Raw genomic sequence first — 25,400 nt, forward strand, 5'->3', positions numbered from 1 at the left:
TCTGAAGAATGAGACGTGGAAGGACAAACTACTGCACCGGTTAACAATGCTGCAAGGCGCAATCCTCTGGATCCCAGCCTTCATGGCCAAAGGGGGAGAGGAGCGCGTGGAGTGGGTGAACAACCTCATTATCGAGCACAAGATCCACGTTCAGACCGCCTACCCATCCCTGAGGCTCCTCCATGCAGTGCGAGGGTGAGTACCAGCTCCACCCCACAACCCATGTGCCACTTGGGACACCAGCTGCAGGCTAGGGGTTCCAATCAGAAGAGGTGAGGTATGTTGCATCTTTTACCCCTGGTCAAGGTGTCTAAAACTAGAAAGCCTAGGCTTAAGGTGAAGGGGAGAAGATTTAAAGGCCATCTGTGGGATCAACTGCACCCAAAGCATATGTGATGGGACAGATTCTATCACCAATGTGTCTATGGACAGATGGTCGTGTAGGATGACTGTGGTTGGCTAAGAGTGTAGCCACACCTACTGGCAGGTCCTAGCCAGGCCAGATCATTCTGGACTGGTCGACCTACTTGTGATATCTTCCAGTCTTTTAGTTAATAAAAGCCTTGGTTTGGATCAACAAGTCTTTGGTTCTTTCAACGCGCTCTACAGCATATTTGGAATACTACTGGTATCCAACATCGATGGGGATTGGTAGATGCCAGGAAGTGAGTTTTCCAGTTGCTTGAGACTGCCTGTTGCGTAAATGGAGAACTAATGGCGAGGCGTGCCAATTTTAAACAAATTTTTTACCCATTTATTTTCTGCGATATTTTTCCCAGTTGCTTGAGATAGATTGAATTCCGGCTAGCAGGGATTTTACTGTATCTGGAATGAGAGGAGGTGGTGAAGGCAGTGACAAGATCAATATTTTCACAACATTTAACAGGTGTTATGGATGTATAAGAGCATAGAGGGATAGGGTTAATGCAGTCAAGTGTGATTAGTATAGATCAATGGTTCTCAACCTTTTTCTTTCCACTTTAAGTAATCCCTATGCCATAAGTGCTTTGTGATTAGTAAGGGATTGCTAACATCCATTTTCACATCCGATTGTACATCAGACAAAACAGCGTTCTCCGGTCCTTGGTGCAAAGCACACAGAAACACAACCAAATACAACACACATACAGATAAACAATACATATGCATGATAAGTATTCATATATTCAAATAAATAAATAAATACATAATTTTTTTGTAAATATGGGAGTCTCGGATGGTTATTGTGAGCTGTTCCTTTGGTCATTCAGCCTTCTCCCTGCCCCTGGGAAGAAGCTGTTCCTCAGCCTGGTGGGGCTGGCTCTGATCCTCCTGTATCTCTTCCCCGATGGGAGCAGCTGAAAGATGGTGTGTGCAGGGCGGTGGGGATTGTCAATTATTTTGCATACCTTCATCAGACAACGATCCTGGTGGATCACGTCGATGGGGAGAGGGAGACTTCAGTGATCCTCTCTACCACTCTTATAGTCCTGTGGATTGACCGCTGATCCATTTCTCTGCAGCAATTGTTCCACAGGGTGATACAGCCAGCCAGGCTGCTCTCAATAGAGGTTCTTTAGAAGGATGACATAATGCCCGCTTCAGTCTTCTCTAGTTTTGCACCTTCCTGACAAATGAGGAAATATTGTGTGTCCACAATAGGTCACCGTTAAGTGGGCTCTGAGGAACCTAGTGCTCTCTACTCTCTCCACTACAGAATTGTGGATGTGTAGTGGAGGTGGTGGTTCCTGGTCCTCCTGAAGTCCACGATCATCTCCTTCAATTTGTCCTTGTTGAGACTCAGGTTGTTACTCTTGCACCGTATCACGTGATTTTCCGCCTCTTCTCTGTAGGACGACTCATCGTTGTTGCTGATGAGGCCACGGACTGTCATGTCATCTGCAAATTCAATGACACTGTTGGAGCTGAATCTGGTGATGAATTCGTGGGTCTGTAACATGAACAGGAGCGGTCTGAGCAACAGCCCTGAGGTGTGCCAGTGCCATAGTGATGGTGTTTGACATTCTGCTACCAACTGGGCAGACTGTGGTCTTTCTGTTAGGAAATCCAGTTACAGAGTAGGGTGTTGAGTCCCGCTGAGAACTCCACTAGCCTCTGGGGAATTATCATTTTAAATGCCAAGATGAAGTTGATGAACAGCAGCCTGGCATGTGAGGCATTGTTCTTCAGGTGGGTCAGGATGGAGTGAAGGGACAAGGCTGGAACAGTTCTTCTATAGGTGAATTGGTTGAGGTCAGTGCCACAGGGTAGTAATTGAGGCCTGTTATTGTCACCCACGTTGGTACCGGGAAGATGGCGGTTGTCTTGAAACCCACAGGGATGATGGACTGCTGCAGTGACATGTTGAAGACCTCCATCAATTAGTCTGCACAGTCCTTCCTTACCCAGCCAGGTCCCATTGCCTTGTGTGGGCTCACCTTCCGTAGGGTTCTGCTCACCTTGGCCGCGGCGATACAGGGGATCCGTACATCGGAGCTTTCTTCAGCATCATCCAGTTTTTCTCATCAAACTGTGCATAGAAGATATTCACTCAATCTGGAAGGGAGGCGTTGTTATGGTCTTGATCCCTTGCCACATGTGCCTCGTGTTGCTGGTGTCGTCCTCGTGTTGCTGGTGTTGCCTCGTGTTGCTGGTGTCGCACAGCCATCTTTGGATCTTCTCCGTGTACCCTCGCTTTGCCTTCCAGATTGCGTAGGAGAGTTCAGCCCTGACTGACCTTTGTGTCATCCTGTCCCTGTCCTGAAGGCAGCATCACCAGCTCTGAGGAGGGCCTGGAAATTGGGAGTTTTGGGGAGGGAGTGGGAACTGTAGGTGTTCAGGAGGCCAGAAATGGAGGATTTGAGAGATGGCAGAAGACTTAAAAAGGTTCAATTTCAAGGATCAGATTTCTGGTCAGAGTACATACATGACATCACATACAACCCTGAGATTCTTTTTCCTGTGGGTCAGGCAGAATTTCTACTTATCAGTAATGTAAAAACTGTACTCAAGAAATGATAGTTATACAAAAGAGAGAAAAGTAAACCAAGAAAGAAATGTAGACAAACTGTGCAAAGCTGAAAAAAAAATTCAGTAAATAAATAATATGCTGAAGAAAGACATAGCATTGGTGAACTGGGAGCCAATGTTGGGAGTGGGAGTGGGAGAGTGGTGGGTGAATGGAATTTGATGGAAGATCAGATATGTGCAAAGGAGAATTTAGATAAGTTCACATTTATGGAGAGTGTTCGAATCCAGCGGCGTCTGTGAGGAGTTTCAATGTTCTCCCCTTGACCTGTGCAGGTTCCTTTGGGTGCTCCGGTTTCCTCCCACATTCCAAAAAGACGAACGGAGTTTGTAGGTTAAGCGGTCACGTGGGTATGTTTGAGCAGCTCGAGGGCCTGCATCACATACAACCCTGAGTCATCAATGTCAGGAGGTTTCGTGGTAAGACATTGAGAGGCAGACATACAAAATTGATTCCTTAGCTAATTGAGAGAAAAAAAATCAAATAGTTTTTGGATAATACTATATTCATCAAATAAAAAGTGTCCCCCAAAGTATTAAAAATGTTAAGTCCTACCTTGACATTGTGCATAATTTTAATTACAGTTTTAAATGTGTTATGATTATGTGCTTGAAACTGAATTCTCAAAAAGGAGTGTCTATCACAAATTCCTCAGTTATGAAATAAAACTCCAAATATTAATTGAAATGGTCACGATATCACAGCACTCAGTCTCCTGTACAATGATATGTTCAAGGTCAATATTTTAATGTTTACTCTGCTAAGAAGCACCTTGGGGGAATTTTACCATGAAGGCATTTCTAAATGTGCTCCTCTGATTTTTCATTTGCATTTGTTACATCCTATTAAGCTGTAATCTAAATAGTAATTGAAAGACTTTGCCCAAGTGCACAACCAAAGATAAGATGCTGAAACTAACATCATAAAGGGCCCCCATCATCAAGGTCTTTGCTACCCTCGGGCAGAAGGAACAGAAGCCTGAAGTTGAGCATCTCTAGGTTCAAATTCAGTTTTTCTAACGGCTATCAGACCTTGAACCTCCCTGTACTAATCATAAACGACGCCAGCTACTCTGCAAGACTTGCTTTGTTCTTGCACTATGGTACTGTGAATATTTATTATCTATCTATTTATCTTTTGCTTTCTTTGTCTCTTTTCACATATTTAATTTAATGTATACTACTGCAATTTACTTTTGCAAAGTTCTTGTTCGGCCGCATCAAGTAAGAATTTCGGTCCGTATGTACATTGCAAATCAACTTGTTATCATTATAACCTCTTGCATAGTATGCCAGGTGTATTGCAGACCGATGAATGGGACCGACCATTTCTTGGAAGCTGCTCGAGTCTTTTTTTTGCTACATTGGCATGTATATCTTAAATTATTATAAATCAATTTAAACATATAGCACGGTAACAGCCCATGAGCCTGTGTCGCTCGAATACCCCAACTAACCTCCAATCCCCAGTATGTTTTGAAGGATGGGAGGAAACCAGAGCACCCAGGGGAAACCACGCTGACATGGGGAGAATGTACAAAACTCCTTACAGACAGCGCCAGATTCGAACCCGGATCACTGACCACTACACTAACCACTCCACCCACGTTTATTTGGATTTGTAATGTAATTGATTTCCTTCTCCTTAGGTACTGGCTGACTAACAGGGTTTTGATCAAACGCCCCACCACAGGCCTCTTGATGTACACCCTTGCCACCCGATTCTGTGATGAAATCCACCTTTACGGCTTCTGGCCCTTTTCCAAAGACCCAAAAGGAAATACCGTAAAGTATCACTACTACGATGGTCTGACGTACGAGTATAACTCACGGGCGACACCACATACAATGCCACTGGAGTTCAAGACACTGAAAAGCATGCACCTCCGGGGTGCACTGAGACTCCACGTCGGAGAGTGCAACTTGGCGACACAGGGTTAGAAGAAAGTGAAGGGAGGAGCGATATTCTCCACAGTCAATGCTGTGGTGTCATCGGGAAGATGGACAAATCTGGATTAACCTCACCCAGGGAGAATCGGTCACTCAAGAGCACACTCTCAGCAACAAGGCATCAAGACTGAATGCGTGAACATAAAGAAAAGGAAGTCAAATCCTTTGTTCTCGTTGATGTGAGGTGGGAGGAAGCAACCAGGATCAGATTTTTGCAGGTTTCTGCTGTCCAGTTAAACTTTGCTTCCCTCAGAACTGGGGCCCCAGTGCAAAGGCCCATGTATCAGAAATGCCTTTTGATAAAATCATCTTCTCAATAAAACTTGTGACAGATTCGGAGGGAAGGACAATGAACATAACTACCAGCCGAAAGTGACATTAGTACTCGTAACAGAAGGGAAGCACTTTAGTTGGTATATAGGCTGGGGAGATTGACTCCTTGTTTTGCGTACTTTTGAGTGACCACCTGAAGGTAACCTCATAAACCTGGATGATTGAACAACCAATAGTGAAAAGAACTGATTGTACAAGGCTTATGGCTCAGTGTGTCGACTTCTGCTTTTGTTAGTTGGCTGTAGGATTGAAATTGGCAAGTCAGAAATAAAATGGCTGGACTTTGAGCCGCATGCTTATTGAAGGTAACTCTCAGTCAGAAGGTGGGTAAACAAGAAAATCTGCAGATGCTGGGGTCTAGTGAAGGACTCAAAATTGTAGGAGGAACTCAGCAGGTCGCACATCCACCAGAAGTAAAAGGCGGTTGACAATTTGTGCCTGAGCCCTTCATCGGGAGGGTTCCTGACCTGCTGAGTTTCTCCAGCACTTCTGTATATTCCATCTCACTCAGGATTTGAAGGAGTCATTCAACCAAGGTCCTTTCTGGTCTCTCATATGGACACAAACTATAATTTGGCACATGAAATATATATCGCTGCTTGGGGCCGGGGAAAAGAATAGGTAGTTCAGCCCATAAATCTTGTGCTGTCTCCGAAAGAGCGAGGAAATTAATCTGTTTCTTGCTTTATTCTCTATAACCCAGCTACTACTTCTTACAAACTATTTCTTTTTCAATTCCCTCAGAAACTTATTAACGAGACTGCTTCCACCACGATGCATTCCAAATTGGAAGAAGCGTGCTGCAATTTTTTTTTATGCTGCCTCTCTCTGCCTCTTTTCCAATTAAGACCACCCCTAATAAAACCCAGAGAAAATTCAGGAGAAAGAACTCTTCTGGGGAGGTGGTGAGAATGTGGAAAGTTTACAGTGTAGTGAAGCTCAGGTGAATAATGTCTTTCAGGATAGCTGGAGAAACGTAAGAGAGAAAGGAATAGGCAGACATAGTGAAAGGATTAGATGACACAGGAAAGGAACAGAAAGCCCAGCAAAGATTGATTGGCCACATGGCACATATCCCTGCTGCAAGAAGCTGACAATTACCTTAACCCAATGCCAAAAATAACTGAGTCCCATTTAGTTAAAGAAGTAGATGTTCAAAGTGACCCTCCATATCATTATTGCTGGATTGTAAAATAAACAGCATGAGATTCAACTGGGACTGAGTGCTGGAGGCACAGTCGCAGGCTGAGGCTGTGTTCTCTGCACTAAAGGTGGAAGTTAATAAAGCACAAACCCAGCCTTTACTTTTAATAGGAAATCTCCATAGCAACTGATACACATACGTTACACAAAAACTACACACGTGGCAAAAACACAAAGGAACTCTGCTGGAGGTCAGTTGACTTGGAGGTAAAAAGGCAGCATGTAGGCGTAGACGGACCAGAATCTTGCCTTTTGGCAGTTCCTGACTAATATACGAAATTAAGTACAAAGCACAGAACAGAATGAACCCAGATCTGTGTGCCTGGCCAATCTCCCTTCTCCCTTCTCCCTCCTCCCTCTCCACACACAGTCCCCTCCTTTTTTCCTTTATTTGCCAGCAGATTTTATTCAAGGTTGTTTATATATGTTCTGGTTTGACCATGTAGAAATGACAGCACTTTTTATACAAAGTCCCCTCATTTCAGGGCACCTGGGGCATTTGGCTTCACAGGTGTTTTGTAAGTATCAGGTATGTTTCAATGCTTCATTAGTGCAGGGATAAGAGAGTTAAACTTGCTTCTAAGCTTTTGACCACCTTTGGAGTCCGTAGTTGTCTCTTTTCAACACGAGGACCAGACTTGTGCCCAATGAAAGTCAAATAAGCCATTATGAAGCTGAAAAACAAGAATAAAACCATAAGAGACATCATTTAAACCTTAGGATTAACAGTTTGGAATATCATGAAGTGCACTGGTGAGCTCAGGAATCACAGAGGGACTGGATTTCCAAAGAAGATCTCATCTGCTGTTGACAGAATTCTCATCATAATGAAGTAAAATCCCCAAAATATCTATATAATCTTTGTCTTTCCACAAATATCATCTTGCTCCTGGACAGCCTTAAACAAAACAGCATGGATTTTTCTAAGTTTAGGTGGCCCCCACTTCTACTTGGTTCTTGGTTCCACTTTTACCATCTCTTATTTACATAACCCCTTTCTTATTTTTCTTACCAATCCCCCCCACCCCGTCTTTCAACCTCTCCAAGATCCTACCTCCCCACATTCTTTTCTCCTTGATATATTTGATATCATCCCTTCCTACTTCCATGGATGCTGTTTGACCCACCGAGTTCCTCTAACTTTTCACTGTTTTTCTCAAAATTCTACCATCTGTAGCTTTTGCGTTTCTTTTTCTATTCCTTTCTTTTGCATAATATTCCTTATTTTGTTTGCATCAATGTCACTGGTTCGTGATGAGTTAGAATGAGAGCTTCACTTGCTCACCTACAGTCAACTGAAAATGCCACCTCATCTCCCATAAGGACCTGGTGATTGTATCAGAGGTTTGGATCTAGCGCTCAGGTTGCTCATCGATCGAACAGAGGTCTGTGCAGTTGCAGACACTCAGTGTCTCTGAAGGAATTCTCTTTTACCTCCCTTTCTCCTACTGCAGGGTTGGCCAAACCTTTGGTTGTGGGCCATATGCAGAAAAATATAAGGAGTCATGGCCAAACAATATTAAGCCCAGCATTTTTCAACCAGTTGCACTGCAAGAAAAACAGTGTTTTTAGACCAGAAAACCCCTGTGCCATCAAAACTTAATTTACTATCAAAATAACTATATGACCCTACTGAACAGTTTAACTGTTGAATTTACAGTGGTTTATTGATGTACTCACATATTACAGTTGGCATTTCCACATCTGCTGCTCTTATATTTAATTTAAATGAATATAATAAAACTCTTTAAAAACTCTCAAGCAATGCCATATAAAAAGCTGGGTGCACAATAAGACCAGGAGAAAAGATCAAGAAAGGGACAAGGCCAACATTCCTCCACAACTCTCAGTGAACACAGTTCATGGCCCAAGTGTCCACCTCAAACTATGATGCAATGTGTAAATTTGTAGATAGGCTATTAAAGATTGCCTATGAGAGTTAACAGATTCCCTTGACTTCTGTGGGGGGGTGGGGGGGGGATTATTAATTCTCCCACCATGACTGAAATTTTGAGTACTCCCCTGCTATTTTCTATCTTTTTGGCTCTGCCACGTTTGATCAACTGAGGTAAACGTTTTCACGTTTGAGTGAACGTGAAAAATGCTGAGTCGGCGGTGAAGAAGGCGAATGAAATGTTGAGGTTCATTTCTAGAGGAATAGCGTGCAAGAGCAGGGATGAAATGTTGAGACTCTATAAAGCACCGATGAGACTTCACTTCGAGTACTATGTTGTTTTGATAAAAGACATGCTGGTGTGGAGATGGTTCAGAGAATATTTACTGGAATTATACAGATCGAGTACCCCTTATCCGAAAATCCAAAACATTTTGAGCGCCAGCATGATGCCACAAGTGTAAAATTCCACACCTGACCTCACTTGCCCACGTGGGGCTCTGATGCTCTGTTGGTGCCAGTTTGTTGCCAACTATCGTCACCGCCAGACCCATATGCATTACCCAGCAGAATTTCTAGTCTTTGGTGCTGCATTTATCTTCTTTTGTAAGCAGAGATCAAGTTTTTTTTTGGTAAGTACAAAATATTATTTTCATGTGAAATCTGAAATTTGTCTCCACCTAAGATGCTATGTTTGTGTGTAACGTGACCAGCAACATTATTGCATTGAAAAAATAAACTAATGATCAAAGCACAGCATCGTAGGTGGAGACTGAAAGCCTGCCATTGTTTGTTGTTGTTGTTTAACGGCTGATACAGGTTTTCTGCTGATGCTACTTAGTTACCCTAAACACATTATTCCACAAAAATCCAAAATCTGGAACACTTCTGGTCCCATGCATTTCAGTTAAGGGGTATTTGACCTGTAGCGGGAGTGAAAGGGCTAGTACATGAGGAACAGTTGTCGACTCTTAGACTGTACCCGAAGGACAGAAAGATGAGGGGGACCTCATAGAGGCATTTCAAATGCTGAAAGGCCTGGACAGCATAGACGTGACAAGGATGTTTCCCTTAGTCGGGGAGTCCAGAACAGGAGGACTTCAGGATAATAAAAGGCATCAATTTAAAACAGAGACGCAGAAAAAATTCTTTAGTCAGAGGGTCATGAGTCTGTGGAACTTGTTGCCACAGGTGGCTGTGGAAGTGAGATCATTGGGCATATTTAAGGGAGAGATTGACAGGTATTTGATGAGTCAGGGCATCAAGGGTTACGGGGAGAAAGCCGAGTGTGGGACTGAGTGGGAGGATGGATCAGATCATGATTTGAATGGTGGAGCAGACTCGATGGGCCAACTTCTGCTCCTATAATTTGTTGATTTTGTGAAAAAAATCTGCCCTGTATATACAATCACGACTTAGAAGTCAGTTTGATATTTTGGATTGTACTTGTTTGAGTGTGGAAACAGATAAAATCCAAGCTGTAAGCTTTCACCACTGACGACAGAATCTGGATCAGTTGGGCCAAGGAGTTGCAAATGAAATGTTACTCTGACAATGGGGTACGGGGGGGGGCATAATTCCCAGAAAATGGCAGCTCAGGTGGTCAAGGTGGTGAAGCAGTTGTTTGGCACACGCCTCCATTTTTAAGATTATTTCTGAAAGTTAAACCACAGTAACAATTGCATTACATTCAATTCAAAAATTATATGTGTATATAACCACCAACCCCCACCCCCCGGGGCCGGGTATTGAGTACCAAAGTTGGGACCTTATTGTTTGATGTTTAAGCGGATCTGAAAGGAATACGGCAGCTTAATGTTTAAGGCAGTGGTTCTCAACCTTTTTCTTTCCACTCACATGCTAGAATGGTTCCAACGATGTGGGGGATTAAGGATAAGGAAGATGGCCATTGCTCCTGCACTTGCAAATTGAGCCATCACCACAAAATGGAACAGCGTTTGCAGCAGCCGCACATTTTTGCCCCCCCCCATGACTGCAGCGACCTCTCTCTCCCCCACCCCCACCATGACTGCAGCGACCTCTCTCCCCCCCCCCACCCCCTCCACGGCAGCGACCTCTCTTCCTCTCCCTCCATGGCAGCGACCTCTCTTCCTCTCCCTCCACAGCAGCGACCTCTATCCTCCCCCCTTTCACGGCAGTAACCTCTCTCTTCCCCCCCCCCCCCCCCCACAGCAGTGACCTCTCTCCCCCCGATCACAACAGCGGCACCTCAACCAGGGGTTTCCCTGTGATGCAACGCTGATGTCACCAGAGTAACTGGATCAGCCATTTCCTTTTCAAACCGCTGGACCAAGATGCCTGGTTAAGTTTTACTGGGTTCCCTGATGGTCAGGGACAGGGTTGGGTGCTGACTAGGCTGGCCTGATTGGACCCTTCACAATTGCCTCGTAACTGAATTGCTGCAAATTGCCCGGGCCCGGTTAACCTCATTTTACATGGCAGTGTAACCAGTAGCCAACCTGAATAGGATCTTTTTATTCCAACTCTCTGTTTCCTGCCAATCTAGCCATGCTAGTATCCTCCTGTAATTCAATGGGCTCTCATTTGTTCAGTAACCTTGTGTGGCACCTTGTTGAAACCTTTTGAAAGTTTGAATGCACCACATCCACTGTATCTCCCCTGTCTACCTACTTGTGATCTCTTCAAGAAATAGCAATAGGTTTGTCAAGCATGATTTTCCTTTAAGGAAACCATGCTGACTTGGGCCTTCCTTTTCATGTACCCCCAGGAATTCCGTAACCTCATCCTTGACAATGGACTCCAACAGCTTCCCAACCGCTGACGTCAGATCTATAATTTCCATTTTGCTGCCTCGCTCCCTTCTTAAACAGTGGAGTAACATTCGCGATCCTCCAGTCCACCGGAACCGTGCTAGAATTCATAGATTCCTAGATCATTATCAATATCTACAGCTACCTCCTTCAGAACCCAAGGGGGCATTCCATTTGGTCCAGGAGACTTAACTACCCTTAGACCATTTAGCTTCCCAAGAACTACACAAGCCTTTCACAGGAGCAATAAACACAGATATTCATGATCTACACATTGAATTTCCAAAAGTAATGAAAAGTTTTGAAATGAAAGGTCAAGTCACATTATTGGCAACTTATTTTGTGAAAGATGACAAATCACCAAGCAATATCTTTGATGTTTTTCTCTGGGCAGACAATTGCCAAGTCAGAAAATCTATGACCTTCTGCCTGGGGTTTTAAATTTCTCCTTTTGATTAGTTACAAAGGACTATTTTTGCCAGTCGTTTAATAGCTTACGCAGGCTGACCTTTTGCAACAAAGAATGTGACATTATTGCTTTTGTGCAACAGTTAGAGAGAATGTTTGGGACAGTCAACATGCATGTTTGTTTACCGAGAGAGAGAGAGAGAGATGCTTCAAGGGCAATGTGGTGAGGATACAGTTGAGCATGAAGGAGGGATTAAAATTGAAAGCTCCACAGATAATAGCTGAGCTGCTGAGCAGTTCCCAGTGATTTTTTTTTATCTGGACATTCAGCAATGCAGTAAGGGCAAGACATGAAAGGCAATCTTACTTTATTTAATTAATTCACAAACCTTTCAGGAAGTCTGAGAGCCCCAGACAGTATTTACTCTACAATAAAACCTCTGAGACAAAAAGAGCCTTTCCATTTTACTCATTTCATACAGGCATCAGTGAATTGGATCATTCTCACCTGGCTGAAAGTATTGGTGAAGTCGAGTCCCACTAAGAAGTCTTGTCAATGAAACCTTAGTCCAATGCCGCTGTGATACACTGAGCCGCACGGGCAGAGGTGGAATCTTTTGGAGGAAATCTGGAGCCGAGCCCCAGCCCAGGGCCGATACCTCAGGGCCTGCTGAAGATCAACACGAAAGTTACCCCACATTCTGACCAACTTGGCTCCTTCCAACACATGAAAGTCTGCAGACACTGTGGTTGAAGTAGAAAACACAATGCCCAAGAAATTCAGCAGGTCAAACAGTGGACTTTATGGAGCAAACAAAGACAAATAATCAACATTTCAGGCTTGAACCTTTCATCAGGGTATGAGCAAAATGTGGACAGACCCCCCCCCCCCAACAATATGGAAGGGGCAGGAACACAATCCCAAGGGCAGGTGGTAATAGTCAAAAACAAAAATAACTAATGCAAGATCACAGTGGTAAAGATATTTATTGATACATGAAATAGAATAATTACAACAGAAATTAAGATAGTCAAATCACAGATTTGCTAATATTCCAGATTTTCTTTTACACTCCTTTCAAATAAATCTATCCAAATTATTCAGTGTGAACTACACTAAACAAGCTGAAAAATACAGCTCCAAGAACAAGAGCCTACTTTCACTTAATTCTCCAGTGTAACACATGGATCATAAATTAGTTGCATTTATAGTCCAGCCCAACAGCCAGTGTTGTACAACCATTGTGGGTTCACAGAGCAAATTGATTAACAGGTCATCTGTGCAAAAAGTAAAAACATTCTTAAATGCAAAATAAAGCTGAAGATGTCAGACTTGTGACAGAACAGCATTACAGGAATAATTAGACTGCTGCAATTTAATTTCCTGCTCTCAAAATTGCACAAGGTAAAGTCAGAAATTTCAGAATTGAACTTTAGATCTGGCATGGAGACAGAAACCTTTACATTCAACCTGGCTACCCTTTTGGATAGAACTAGAAGTTCTGAAGAAAATTACAGGGGTAATTTTCTGGGTCCACAGGACCCAGTGTTGTTCCTGTTGGGGGATATTATGGACATTAGTCTGAGACTGTCCAAATACCAATTTCAATTTGTAAAAATTGCCTTGGTGGTGGCCAGGAAATGTATAGCGGTTACCTGGAAATCTGACTCCCAGCTGAGTACCACACGATGGAAATGCAGAACTGTAATCCCCTGGATAAAATCACCTATAATTTGAGGACTAAGTCCGACTCGTTTGTTGAAGTGTGGCAACTATACCTGCAGTACATTAGAACACAGGCGTGATTAACCTTCCCAATGCCTTTCTTTATAAGGAACCATGGATTGTCGGCTCACACCAGTCCCAGAACATTAAGATTGAGGAAATAACTGAGGCTCTGTCAGCACCAACAAACCCACCCCCATCTTTATTCTGTCTTTTTTTTGTTGTTTTAATATATTTGTATTGTTATTTTCAGTAATTAATGTTTGTTTTTGTTAATTTGGGGTGGGAAGGAGGAGGGAGAAAATAAACTCTATACAAAGAGCTCTGTAAAAGGGAAAGATTGATCTATATTGATAATAAAGCATGAGTTTGTAAAATCAAAAATAAAAATGTCAAAAAAGCTCAAGATCTTTCCTCCCAATTCCAAATAGATATGATGAAAAGGCTCAGTTCACCGCATACTCACTGGAATCAGTAGGCCTGCGTGATTGCTCAGTATAAGGGGGAAAATAAGCCACGTCCATGGCTTATTGAGAACAAACAGAAATTTAAATGTAAATGATACTGTATTTGAAATCAGGAATTAAAGTTCATGCTAAACAGAAAACGCTGGAAAAATCCAACAGGGCAGGCTGCCCCTGGGAAAGGAGAACTCGTTAACACAGGGGAATTTCTCTGCTCGGGTGAAATTATGAATTAAGACAAAGGAGCCTCCCCGAACTTCATAACCACAGTAATCTACCTTTCCAGGAAGCTCCTCTTTGTTCCACTCATTGCACTCTCCTACCTTCTCCACTGCCTGAACTGACATTCTGTCTGAGGAAGGACCTGACCTGAAATCTTCCCTCTCTTTCCACAGGTGCTGCCAGACTTGCTGTTTTTAATTTGCAGTTTTTTTTTTGCCAAAACTCAGACTAATTCTCAGTTTACCTTTCTATGCTAACAAATAAATCCTTGTAATATTTTCTTATTGTACTATATTTTCATCTCAATTTTTGTATGAGCTTTAAAAGCATTTTCCCCTTTGCCTTGTGGTCTCCAGTGAGAAATGAATCTGTTTTGACACAATTATTCTATCAATGCCACCTAGTGGCTATCTGCAAACCTACAATGAACAAGGACACTAAAGCCCCTTGCCCTTTCTTTGCCTCTCCCCAGCCTTTTAATTCAGGCGCCTGTCTGCTTTTTACTTATAACTTGAAGGGCTAAGGCCCAAAACATAAGTAATATATCTTTACCGCTTATGGATGCTGTGAGACCTGCTGAATTCCTCCAGGATTTCTGTGTTTTTACTACAACCTCAGCACCTGAAGACTTCACAACAGATTTTGGGAAACAAGTTAGTTCATTCCAATGGCCTCCTGTTCTGCAATTTCACATATTTATGGAGCTGAAACCCTTTGCCCTTGAAGAAAATAATCTTACATGAGTGTATAATTTGGATTCATCTAATTCCCTGATTTACAAGTCCAATGTTCTGTTTCGTATGTATTTTTTTCTGGTTTAGTTAATTGGCTAAAATGCTTAAACTCATCATTTTCTTCAATTATTTTAAAAATACTAAAGATAAAAATTCCTTGGAGTCACTGATAGATTGCAAAGATTTCCTCAGGAGGGTATGAATAAACCTGGTCAAGAGTTTAGAAAGGGTGGCACAGTTAACGTAGCGGTTAGCCCAAAGCCTTTAAGGCTCCAGCGATTGGCACCAGCCCAGGATTCAAGCCCCGCGCTGTCTGTTAGGAGTTTGCAAGTTCTCCCCGTGTCTGAGTGGGTTTTCCCCAAGGGGCTAACTTACTCCCTCCGTTCAAAACATACCAGGGGTGTAGGTTAATGGGGTAAAAATTGTGCAGCACAGACTTGTAGGCTGAAATGGCCCATTATTGTGCTTTATGTCTAAATTTAATTTAAAATTTAAATTTATCAGGAAAAATATCAGTGGCACTTTTGAGATTCCAATGGGGGGGGGGGGGGAGGGGGTGGGTTGATGACAAGATGCTGTTTCATCTAGATGCTTTTTCCAGACTTTTGATCATTTCACTTTGAATTCAATTATATTGTCGAAATTTGGCAATATTGTTACTACTGTCTTGCCCAACATCTCTATAAAAAAGGACAAAAAAGTTGCCCAATTCCTTAAAATTGAACTATTTCTTAAATCTTTCTCCCTACAAGATCTTACACTGCTGCAACTATAACAGAGGAATAATTTCCAAAGACCCTTGTGCTTTACAAATGGTCTGAAGCACATTACCTTTCATTAATCAACAACAGCCTCATTTTACTTTGACTCCAGGCATATTGAGGATAGGATTGAAAAATGTCAATTTTTGAAAAATGCACTCAAAATCAACAAGCCTCCTGCCACCCAATATAATCATACAAATATAGCTTGAATTGTAGAGAAAATAGTCCAACTGCAGATCTTATCCTTCCTACCTCTGGTTGCACTTTAGGAAACATTAAACCTTTGCTAATTTTATCCACAAAACTGAGTGTCAACATTCTTTACCAATCCTGATTTGACAATTCTGCATTTTATCAATGGCTGTGTAAAGAAAACAGCTAAGCTACAATGACTTCCAAGGTATTGACAGAGCAATGATTTAACTGATGTGAACGGGTTACTTCAGTCAGAAGGGAACTCTAAACCTATAACACTGAAAGAATAGAGTTGGGGTTTGTTCCTGTAGGCACAGCAGTGAGAGTGTGCCTACAAATACAACTTGCTGTAGCAATGGCATTTTAGCTAATTTAATCAGCTTCGCTGCCTTTTTTTCCCCCCAGTTGGACTCTTTCGTAGTTCATTAGATTAAATGCATCACCATTCAAAAATGCATCAGGGTTGTAGATCAATTGGATGTAATTGAGCAGGCACAAGCTTGTGTCAAAATTAAAAACAGGCAGTCAAATGTACCACATTTTCCTTTATGCCAAATTGCAATAAAACTGAAAGTATTTTGTTTTCAGGCAATTTTATTTTACTTCAAGGGGAAAAACAAGAACAGATTCAAATTTTGATAGATGATATGCATTGGAAGTTTTTTTTTATCTACTTTAAAAATGAGATAAAATACATTTATATTACATCTTTTCAGTGTACAATACTAGCATTCTACCACTTGAAGAGTGAATTAACAACCTCCAATTATAATAGAACTCAGCAATCCAGTGTTCTCTAAGATTTATGGTAAACGGATGTGATATACATTTGAGCTACAAGGTAGAAAACCTCCACCCTTAAAAATTCCAGTCAAACAATGATTTGTATTCTTTCATCTATCAGAGTTGGCCCACAAAGAACATTGTGAGAAGTGAAACATTTGGACAAAGTGCTGGTAGTAGGCCAGTTATCAAGGAGGCAGTGCTGGGAAGTGAGTTAAACCACAACAAAATAAAAAGATATTTGAGCCCACTGATGACAATGTTGCATTGGTAACATCATGTTACCAATAGAAACCATTAATAATATAGTGTAATACATAATTCCCTTTAAAGAAAAGTTCAGGTAGCCCAACCCATAGTTCATACCGAGGCACAGGATATATATATTTTTAAAAAAAGGAGTTTGCCAATGTACTGCTGCCCAAGTTTTTTTAAAAATCAACTCAACGAGAAGAGCCTGCTCAGTGCTTTTTCAGATCATTTTAAACATGTAACAGAACCTGTTCCCATGTTTGGTCACAGTTTGAGCCAATTGGTACATCAGTGCACCACAATTAAATACCTGGACCCATAGTTCAGTTAAAGTTTTTGAACAAGCCATATAATGTAGCTCTAGTCTATAGTGCACCTGTCCAAAAACAAGTCAACTTATTTGCCCAACATGTTATAAATATCCTGCCGGCTCCTCAGAATTCATGGGATCAGTTCTTGCTGTGCCTATGTCGATCATTTTAATTTGTCCACATCAATAATGCAGAGCGCATGCCAATTTCCATCTTCTAATCAGTCAATTTGCTCACAATCCCAAAAGCCTGTACGCACAGAGAAGCACAATGTTAACTTGGAGACCTGTTGATGCGTCAGATTACCTACCCAATTATCGGTGCAGGTAGAGAGTCATGGAATAGAAATTCATCCAGTCTCGTTTGTGCTAAATGCTTTCTACTTTCAAAACTGAATTAATGGAATTGAATTTTTAAAGCATGGTACAACCAATACACAGCTACGAACTCCATGCTGTCTGGCCAGTCAATAGATTTCTACCCTGTAAGCCATTTCAAATGATTTTGTATATAAAATTTTAAAAACCGAAGAATAAACCCTAAACTTTATCCAAGCAAATAATTTAAGTGTTAATCTAAACTCCACTTCTCGTGGGTACTTTTGTGCAGATACATCATTTTGCACAAAGAAACAAGTACAAAGTTACTCCCATAAGATACAATATACATTTCAAAATATACACCAGAAAACCTTGAGCTTAGAAGAAAAAACTTTCTACCAAGTTCATTGCAAACAGACAATATTGTTGCTGGTGATAAACTGGATGATGATAACTTAGTGCTTCTTTATACACTTCTGTTTGCTATACACAAGAAACTGAATGAAAAGTTAATACAGACAAATGAAATCCAGTTTTCTTTGAGAAGGTTATTGTAGTGGTGGTTGACACAGTGCGATTGGCCATCATATCCATCATTATTTCACACAAATCACCTAGGGAAAAAAAGAAAATTTGAGAAAAATAAATTTAATTCTGCTTCAGAAGCTAATCTGCTCGCCACTTCCTATAGTATTGCCTCAGACTGATTATTTTATACCTGGAAAATTGTAAAAACTGTATTACAGTATCTGGAATTTGAATAGCTGACGACATCCTATTAAAAAAGTGAACTGAACTAAGCAGCAATCTTTAAGACAAATTTTTCTATTGGATTATCTTTTAATTGCAATAAAGCCCTTAGTACCTATGGAGATTGGTAGATGAAGACAAGTGTATTTTCCAGTTGTTTGAGACTTACTCTCATAATGCCTACCTAATACACCTGCATTAAGAATAAGCAGTTTTAAAAAAGACAAACACTGTACTTACACTAAACTTCATTTGCATGAATAAATAAACCTTAAACCATTTTACTTTATCAGTCCCATTCTTTGAAAACATTTAACCGTCGCTGCATCTGCAGGTTCCTTGTCAGAAAGACTATCAATAACATTATATTGATCCAATCCTCCTCCCCAAAGTTTATAATAATATACTAATAAAGACTCTTTCTATGTAGGAACAGGAGACACTTCAAGAGAGTCGCCCCAACGGCGAGTGGCATCAACCAGCTCTTCACTCTGGGCGACATCATCACTGTTTCACACAACTTTATCTAAACAGCTGCTACTAGCAAAGCTCAACCAAGGCCCTCCCTCCGCTGGCTGAATATTTGCTCCCATCTTCAAAGGTGTGTGTGTAACTTCAGAGAACATTTACAATTTTAAATTTGAGCATTTAAAAAATCTATTATTTTATCCTTTAAAATTTATTTTCCTTATTTTGCCAGTTGCTTGAATTCCAGATACCAGGGGTTTTGCTGTACATAATGGACAGTAACTTGAATGATGCAATGGCATTCTAGAGAAAGTGACTTCATTTGATCCAAATAAGAGTCCTTATTTTCCAGGAGTCTCAAATTCAGATTAATTGCAAATACTGTTTCATGCAATCTGAGGTCTCAAGATACAACTGGTTAAAATTTCCTTCCGAGCATGCTAGTCAACATACTTTGAATTATACCAGTATTCAAAAGCAAAATATTATTTTCAAAAATAAATGTGCATTTAAATCAACAACTTCCATCCTTTCCCTGAAACCATTCCATAGATGGACTAAGTGAAACTACAATAACTGTGTCTGCAGACTCTTAGCATTTCACTCTATTCATTCACCAAAATTTGGTTTGCCACAGTTTTCCATGTACCCTCCTCTTTGAGAATAAACAATACATTCTTGTTCTATTTTTCAAGACATGAACACAAGAAATGAGTAGGCCATCTGCATACTCCGTCAGATCTGCTCCGTCATTCAATGAGATCATGGCTGATCTGATGATAGGGTCATCTCCATTTTCCCCACATCCCTCAATATGCTGAAATCTATCTATCCTTGTCTTACATCTATTTACTGAAGTTGCCTTCACTGCTTCATGGGAAGAGACCAGGTGAAGTGATTTATATTATCTAATCCCTATGAAATGTGGAGGAGTTATCATTTTACCCCATCCCTATCCTTTCTCAGCAAAATCATGTCTACTTTACAAATATAGTCATAGAACACTATAAGCACAGAAACGGGTCCCTTCGGCCCTTCTAGTCTGAGCTGAACCTTTTTTTCGTCTTGTCCCATTGACCTGTACCCAGTCAATACCTCTCCCATCCACGTATCTGACCAAACTCTTCTTAAATTTTAAAATTGAGCCCGCATTCATCACCTCAGCTGGCAGCTCGTTCCACACTCCCACCACTCTCTGTGTGAGTAAGTTCCCCCTAACATTCCCTATAAACCTTTTTCCTTTCACTCTTAACCCATGTCCTCTGGCTTGCATCTCATCATTCTCACCATAAATCTGATTCACTAAAGAATCATAGTGGGAGCATCCTAGTCGTCAACGAGATGCAGAAATTAAACTTGAACACGTTCACTTTCAAAAGTGTATATCCTAGACGATGTATTGCAAAATATCTAATATAGCAGGAGGGGCTGTCAATCACAAATGAACCAATATTGGTTGGTCTAGAAGGTTCATATCCAGATGCACATTTTGTTTTGCATTTCGCTTCATTTTTCCCCTCTGTGGACCGAGTGGTTCGTTGGTGGGTCAAAAAACCTGACATGCAACATTGAGTAGGCAAAGCTTTGCTGAATGAATTCAGCAGGTCAGGTAGAAATGGACAGTCAATGTTTCAGGTCTGAACCTTTTATTAGGACCAAGATAAATTGGGTAAAATTACATAAAGGTGGAAAGTATATTAGGGAGGGGCTCAGGGGTGACAGTCAATAGGACAGGTGAGTGGTGGGGACAAGTAGAAAGACAAACCAGTCAGAAGAGGGTTGGGGAAAAAAACGAGATGGAAACAGTGGAATCTGATGAGGATGGGTATTACCAAAATTAGATAAATTATGCTGTTAGGTTTAAGGCTATCCAAGAGGAATACAATCTATTGCTCTTCTCGTTTACATTTGATCTCATCTGAAAATGGATGAAGTCACAGGCAAACGTGTCATTGCAGGAATAGCTGGGGGAGGGGGGGGGGGGAAAGAGTTGAAATGGTTGGATGGAGAAAGCACCAGTTTAGCCGTCGCCCGATTGCTGTTTTATCTCACCGATGTAGAGGTGGCCACGCCATGTGCAGTAGATTGTAGAGGGTGCATTAAAGCTCCATCTCACCTGGAAGGTTAAGTTTATGGCCCTGGCTGGAGGTTTTGCACTGTGATTACTATAGGAAGTGCCAAAGTGGGTGGAAGGGTGGGTGGGGGCATCTAACCTAATCTATATTTGATGTACTCAGTATGGCCTCCTCTACATTGTTGAGAATTACGCTTGTCCACAGCTTTGTTACTTCTTAAAGCTCTTGTTTACTAGCTCATATTGCATGAAAAGGCATGAACAGGTTTATTTCAAAAGCTGCAAATGGAACTGAACATGATTGTTCAGTTATTATTGAGTGCATCTATTTCAGACATTAAGATCTTAATGAAGTAGGCTATTGTTAACAATTTTAGCCAACTTCCTTGATGGCCCACATGATTTGATGGCTTGATGCCAATGAGTCATTCACATACAAGGAGAAGAATTTCTACTGAGAATCAAAGAGCAGGCATTCAGTGAGGTGGGTTTTTTTTTTAAAAAGAGCATTGAATTGATTAATTAAACAGCCAGGTCCATGATAGGCTGAATTCAATTAGTGGACCTCTGAAAACAAGCCACAAATGGAATTTATTTTAATTTTGTTTTTAGTGCCACTCTAACAGCTCAAAACATAGCTACAGAATCAAAATCTGCAGATTCTGGAATCTTACACCAACGATGAACCCAGCAGGTCTGATAATACCCATGGGCAGAAACAGTCTGTCAATGTTTGGGTCTGGACTCTTCATCGAGAAATGTAGCAGTGTCTGGAACAAAAATAATCAGCCACACAAATGAACTGTTCTTGCAGCCAGACATTAATAAACTGATTGAAGACTGGTTTCTAGGAATGAAAGAATGATAACAGCAAAGGAGGCAGTCATTTGGCCCACAGTATATTCTGAGGCTCTTTGTAAAAACAATTCCACTATTTTCACTCTCCCACCCTCTCCCCAAGGAGCAGGAAACGTTTGCCTTTGAGACACTTATCCTGTTTTCTTTCAAATTTGGCTCAATAGTCTTTGCTGCAAATGCCAAACACTCGGTGGGTAAAACGGTTCATCCTGAACCTTTTTATACTTTTGCCAATAGTTTTAATTCTGCATCCTTTTGGACTCAGAAAACAATTTTTATCCACCCTCTACACAATTCATATTTTAACAGGCAGGTCCTCTCTCAACTCTTCTCCAGAGCAGTTTCCGCAGTCTGTCTACATAACTGAAGTTCCTGTTCCCAGCAATTATTTTTGCAAGTTTCTATTAGAATCACTAAAAGTGCGGTGTTCAGATTAGAATATTCAAATTAATTTAAATGATCACTGAATACCTTTGCAAGTTTAAGTGACGCTGGAAAATTCCAAGTCGTACCTGCTATATTTCACATCAAACACTGTGGCATCTTCCTCGTCCTCGTCCTCTTCATTAAGTGGTGTCATTTCCACTTTCTCCGCGGGTGTTGTAATAATGTCATATTTCCTTGTTTTCCTAAATTTTCTTCTGGACCTGAGAACAAGGGCAACGCTGAACAATTACTAAAGAGCTTGACACACCGGTCAGGTTCAAAAAATTCCACGAAAGCCACGGCCGACAGAGGAATAGCACATGGTGGGAGGCCGTGCAATGCCAACCAATCACAGTACTGACTGACAGAGTCAGTGATTCAAAATTACTTAACTAGGACCAAAACTTGCAGTTCAGGTTGTTGATAAATTTTCTTGCTGATGTCATCAACTAGAAAAGATAAGGGGGTAAGAAAACACAGAAGTAAGGTCACATAGCCTAATTTGTCCAAGGAATAGGTGGAAGTTGGCTCTTTAACAAAGGGAGAATAGGGTCAGTGGTGGGAATGCTTGCGGGTAAATATCAAGAGATCAACTAGAAAAAGACCAGAAGTTCCACCCAATTGTCACCCAGTTACAAATGTCCCAGGACTTTCTCCACAATATTATACTGTTGTATCAGCACTGGAAAAGCAGGCTCCCTATCAGTCATATTATTAGGTATTAGATAAAGCCTGCAAAAGAAATTAACTATGTTTGCATGGATTCATATTTTTATGAATTATGCAAGAAATATTCTTGACCTTCTGAAGATTAATTTTGGTATTGTGACCAGCTCTACACCAAAATTTATCTTCACTACACAGTGAACTCTAATATTTTCAAGTGTCTCCTCTTCATTGACCATCAACCGGTGCGGACTCAAAAGGCCAACATGGCCTGTTTCCGTCAAAGGTTATATGGTTAACACAGGCACACTTCAAGGATGCATGCTTCACCCAGTGCACTATCCTCTCTCCACCCATGACCGTGTGACAATGCACAATTCAATTAGCCATGCCAAGAAAGATCTGAAAAATGTTTGGACAATTTGCTTACATGACCTAATTATGGCACACAAGGAGTATGAATACATTTATAACCAGGCAAGAAAATAGTCTGTTGTTTATTTGTGGCATTTGAAAAGAATTGGCTATATTAGACAAATTTTTAAATGTTCATCAGGTGCCTTGACTGAAGTAAGATGGGGCTTAAAATCTAAATTAACATTTTATTGACAACTGCTTTGAATCTCAGGGTTGTCTGTGATGCCATACATGTACTTTAACAATAAACTGAACTTTAAAAGGGTGGGGAAATTTGCATTCTCCTCTCTTCAAATAGTGAACTCAATGGCTCAAAGTGGTAACATTCTATAGCCAATTAAAATGCCTCAAGCATGACAGAGGTGAACTGAGCGGTGAAGCTACATCTTGACTGGATGAGGGAATGACCCCCAAATTTATCAAATCTCCACTGCTCATGGCCAATTCATCCACAAACACAACTTTAAAAATATTTTCATTTTTGGAGACCTGGATTTGCTAGAACTTCCAACTGTCATTACAATGGGATTTAGCTTTGTGTTTCTGGATCACCAAACCACGACACGACACTACCAACACACCCAGCTAAAAGTAATCAACAATCTGGGGCAGCTGTGACGAACAGCCAACTTGTCCAAATCTTTCACAATACAACTTATTGGTGCCATTCTCAGATGAAGAATTTGATTCTTTGAATGCATAATAAAAAGTACTTGCCGGTATTATGCCTCTACAATATTGTAAGCATTACAGGTATTTACAATTCTGTAATTATCAAAACTATAATTGCTGTCTAAATGTTTTCTGGAAACTTGTCAGACTCTAATGACCATCTCTTCAAACAGGAGTAGTAACACATTTATCACTAAATTACAGAAGCCCTGCTGAGTCACACTTCAATTATAAAATTCTCCCCACATGCCCCTTTGCCCTCACTTGCACAACTTGATTTGCAACGATACTGCCTTCCTGTCCTGATTATTCAGAACTTCAAAAACAAGCACTGGCAGGCATGCTGCTGGGTGTCAAGACTGGGGAGTTTTAGATTGCCCTCTCTAATTCTTACCACCTCCAAGACATTCCTTCAAACCTCTCACCATCCTCTGGAACAAATTTGCAATGGAAAGGCAAATCCTGGAATTTGGATCAGCAAGTGAAAAATAACATTATGCCATGCAAAGAATCAGCTATTCGGGATAAACACACAAAAAACTTGGCTCTTGATAGCTAGAAACTTTTCCCCAGGATCAATAACAATATTTACATCAGAAGATGGAATTTTGCCTGACAAGGTTGCACATACACATGTGTGAGTGATATATGGGTCTTCAATGGACCAACTCCCCTCCCACTTCTCACTCCTCCACAGCATCTCCCACCCACTGTCTCTCTCCTCCTCCCACCACAACCTTGCACCATGCCCAAGCCCACACACCCTACTACCACAATCAACCAGCCCAGACAAACCCCAACCCACCCCTTCACTCCCCCACCCTTCACCTCACCACCCCTCCCCTCTTCTACCCCTTCCATCGCCCCACTCACTCATTCCCCCATCTTACCCTCCCCTACGTCTCCTCGTTTCCATCTCAGCCCCCACCCACCTACCCACCCACCCTCTCAGCCCCCCACCCACCTACCCTCTCTGCCCCCCTCCACCTACCCTCTCTGCCCCCCTCCACCCCTCCCTCCCACCTACCCTCCCACCCTCTCAGCCCCCCCCCCTGCCCCCTACCCTCCCACCCTCTCAGCCCCCCCCTCCCTGCCCCCCCCCCCCCCCCCGACGTTACCTGAACACTTTGACCAACAGGCATAGGACCATGAGGAGAACCGCGGCGCAGGACGCCAGCACCAGGCCCTCCAGGGCGGGGAACTGGCGCAACATGGAGATGACGCTGCCGAAGGCCTTGGTCACCGAGGAGGCGGCGGCGGCCGAGTCGTTGCGCCGCGGGCTGGTGCGGTTGGACGGCGCCGGGGACTCGGCGACCTGCACGTCCGACGGCCACGGCGCCGCGGGCCATAGCAGCGCCAGGCCCAGGAGCACCAAGGGACTCCGCCAGCGACACATAGCCGTCTCCGAGGCCCGGGCGGCTGCTCCCCTCAGCCCCAGCTACCCGCCCCGCCCCCTTCTCCCACCATTGGCTCAGCCCCCTGTCCATCCAGGGGGCACCCCATCGGCGATAGGTCAGTTATGATGCCAATCACATTGCCCCTGACCAAGGCAGACTCTACATTTAGTGATTGGCTGATCCCCGACCGTCAATCAAATGACTTTCCCCGCCCCAAAGCAGGGTGTTCAGACCCATTAAACAGGTTCCAATTTATTTTCTGACTCGGTCTTCCATTTTAATGCAAGTCAGGAGGTCGAAGTTATCCAGAGCACT

The 25,400-nt window shown here is 42.1% G+C and overlaps 2 protein-coding genes across 2 annotated transcripts in view; one reads left to right on the forward strand and one right to left on the reverse strand.

The window, feature by feature from the left end:
- The window catches only part of st8sia2 (ST8 alpha-N-acetyl-neuraminide alpha-2,8-sialyltransferase 2), a 35,138-nt gene extending 29,627 nt beyond the window's left edge, over positions 1-5,511 (forward strand). Inside the window, exons 5-6 of the mRNA XM_069912180.1 lie at positions 1-195; positions 4,656-5,511. The exon at positions 1-195 is cut by the window's left edge and continues 99 nt beyond it. Coding sequence (XP_069768281.1) covers positions 1-195; positions 4,656-4,947 — 487 coding nt within the window. The 3' untranslated portion in view covers positions 4,948-5,511. The remainder of the gene's footprint in view (positions 196-4,655) is intronic.
- Positions 5,512-12,554: 7,043 nt separating this feature from the next.
- Positions 12,555-25,147, reverse strand: fam174b (family with sequence similarity 174 member B). Its single transcript, XM_069912178.1, has 3 exons — positions 24,807-25,147; positions 22,020-22,154; positions 12,555-17,971 (listed from the first exon to the last, which is right to left on the reverse strand). The coding sequence occupies exons 1-3, from the start codon at positions 25,082-25,084 to the stop codon at positions 17,968-17,970; spliced, it is 417 nt and encodes a 138-aa protein (XP_069768279.1). The 5' UTR covers positions 25,085-25,147; the 3' UTR covers positions 12,555-17,967.
- Between the last annotated feature and the right edge of the window lie 253 nt (positions 25,148-25,400).

Source organism: Narcine bancroftii, chromosome 14 (genome assembly GCF_036971445.1).
Source record: "Narcine bancroftii isolate sNarBan1 chromosome 14, sNarBan1.hap1, whole genome shotgun sequence".
Lineage (NCBI taxonomy): Eukaryota > Metazoa > Chordata > Chondrichthyes > Torpediniformes > Narcinidae > Narcine > Narcine bancroftii.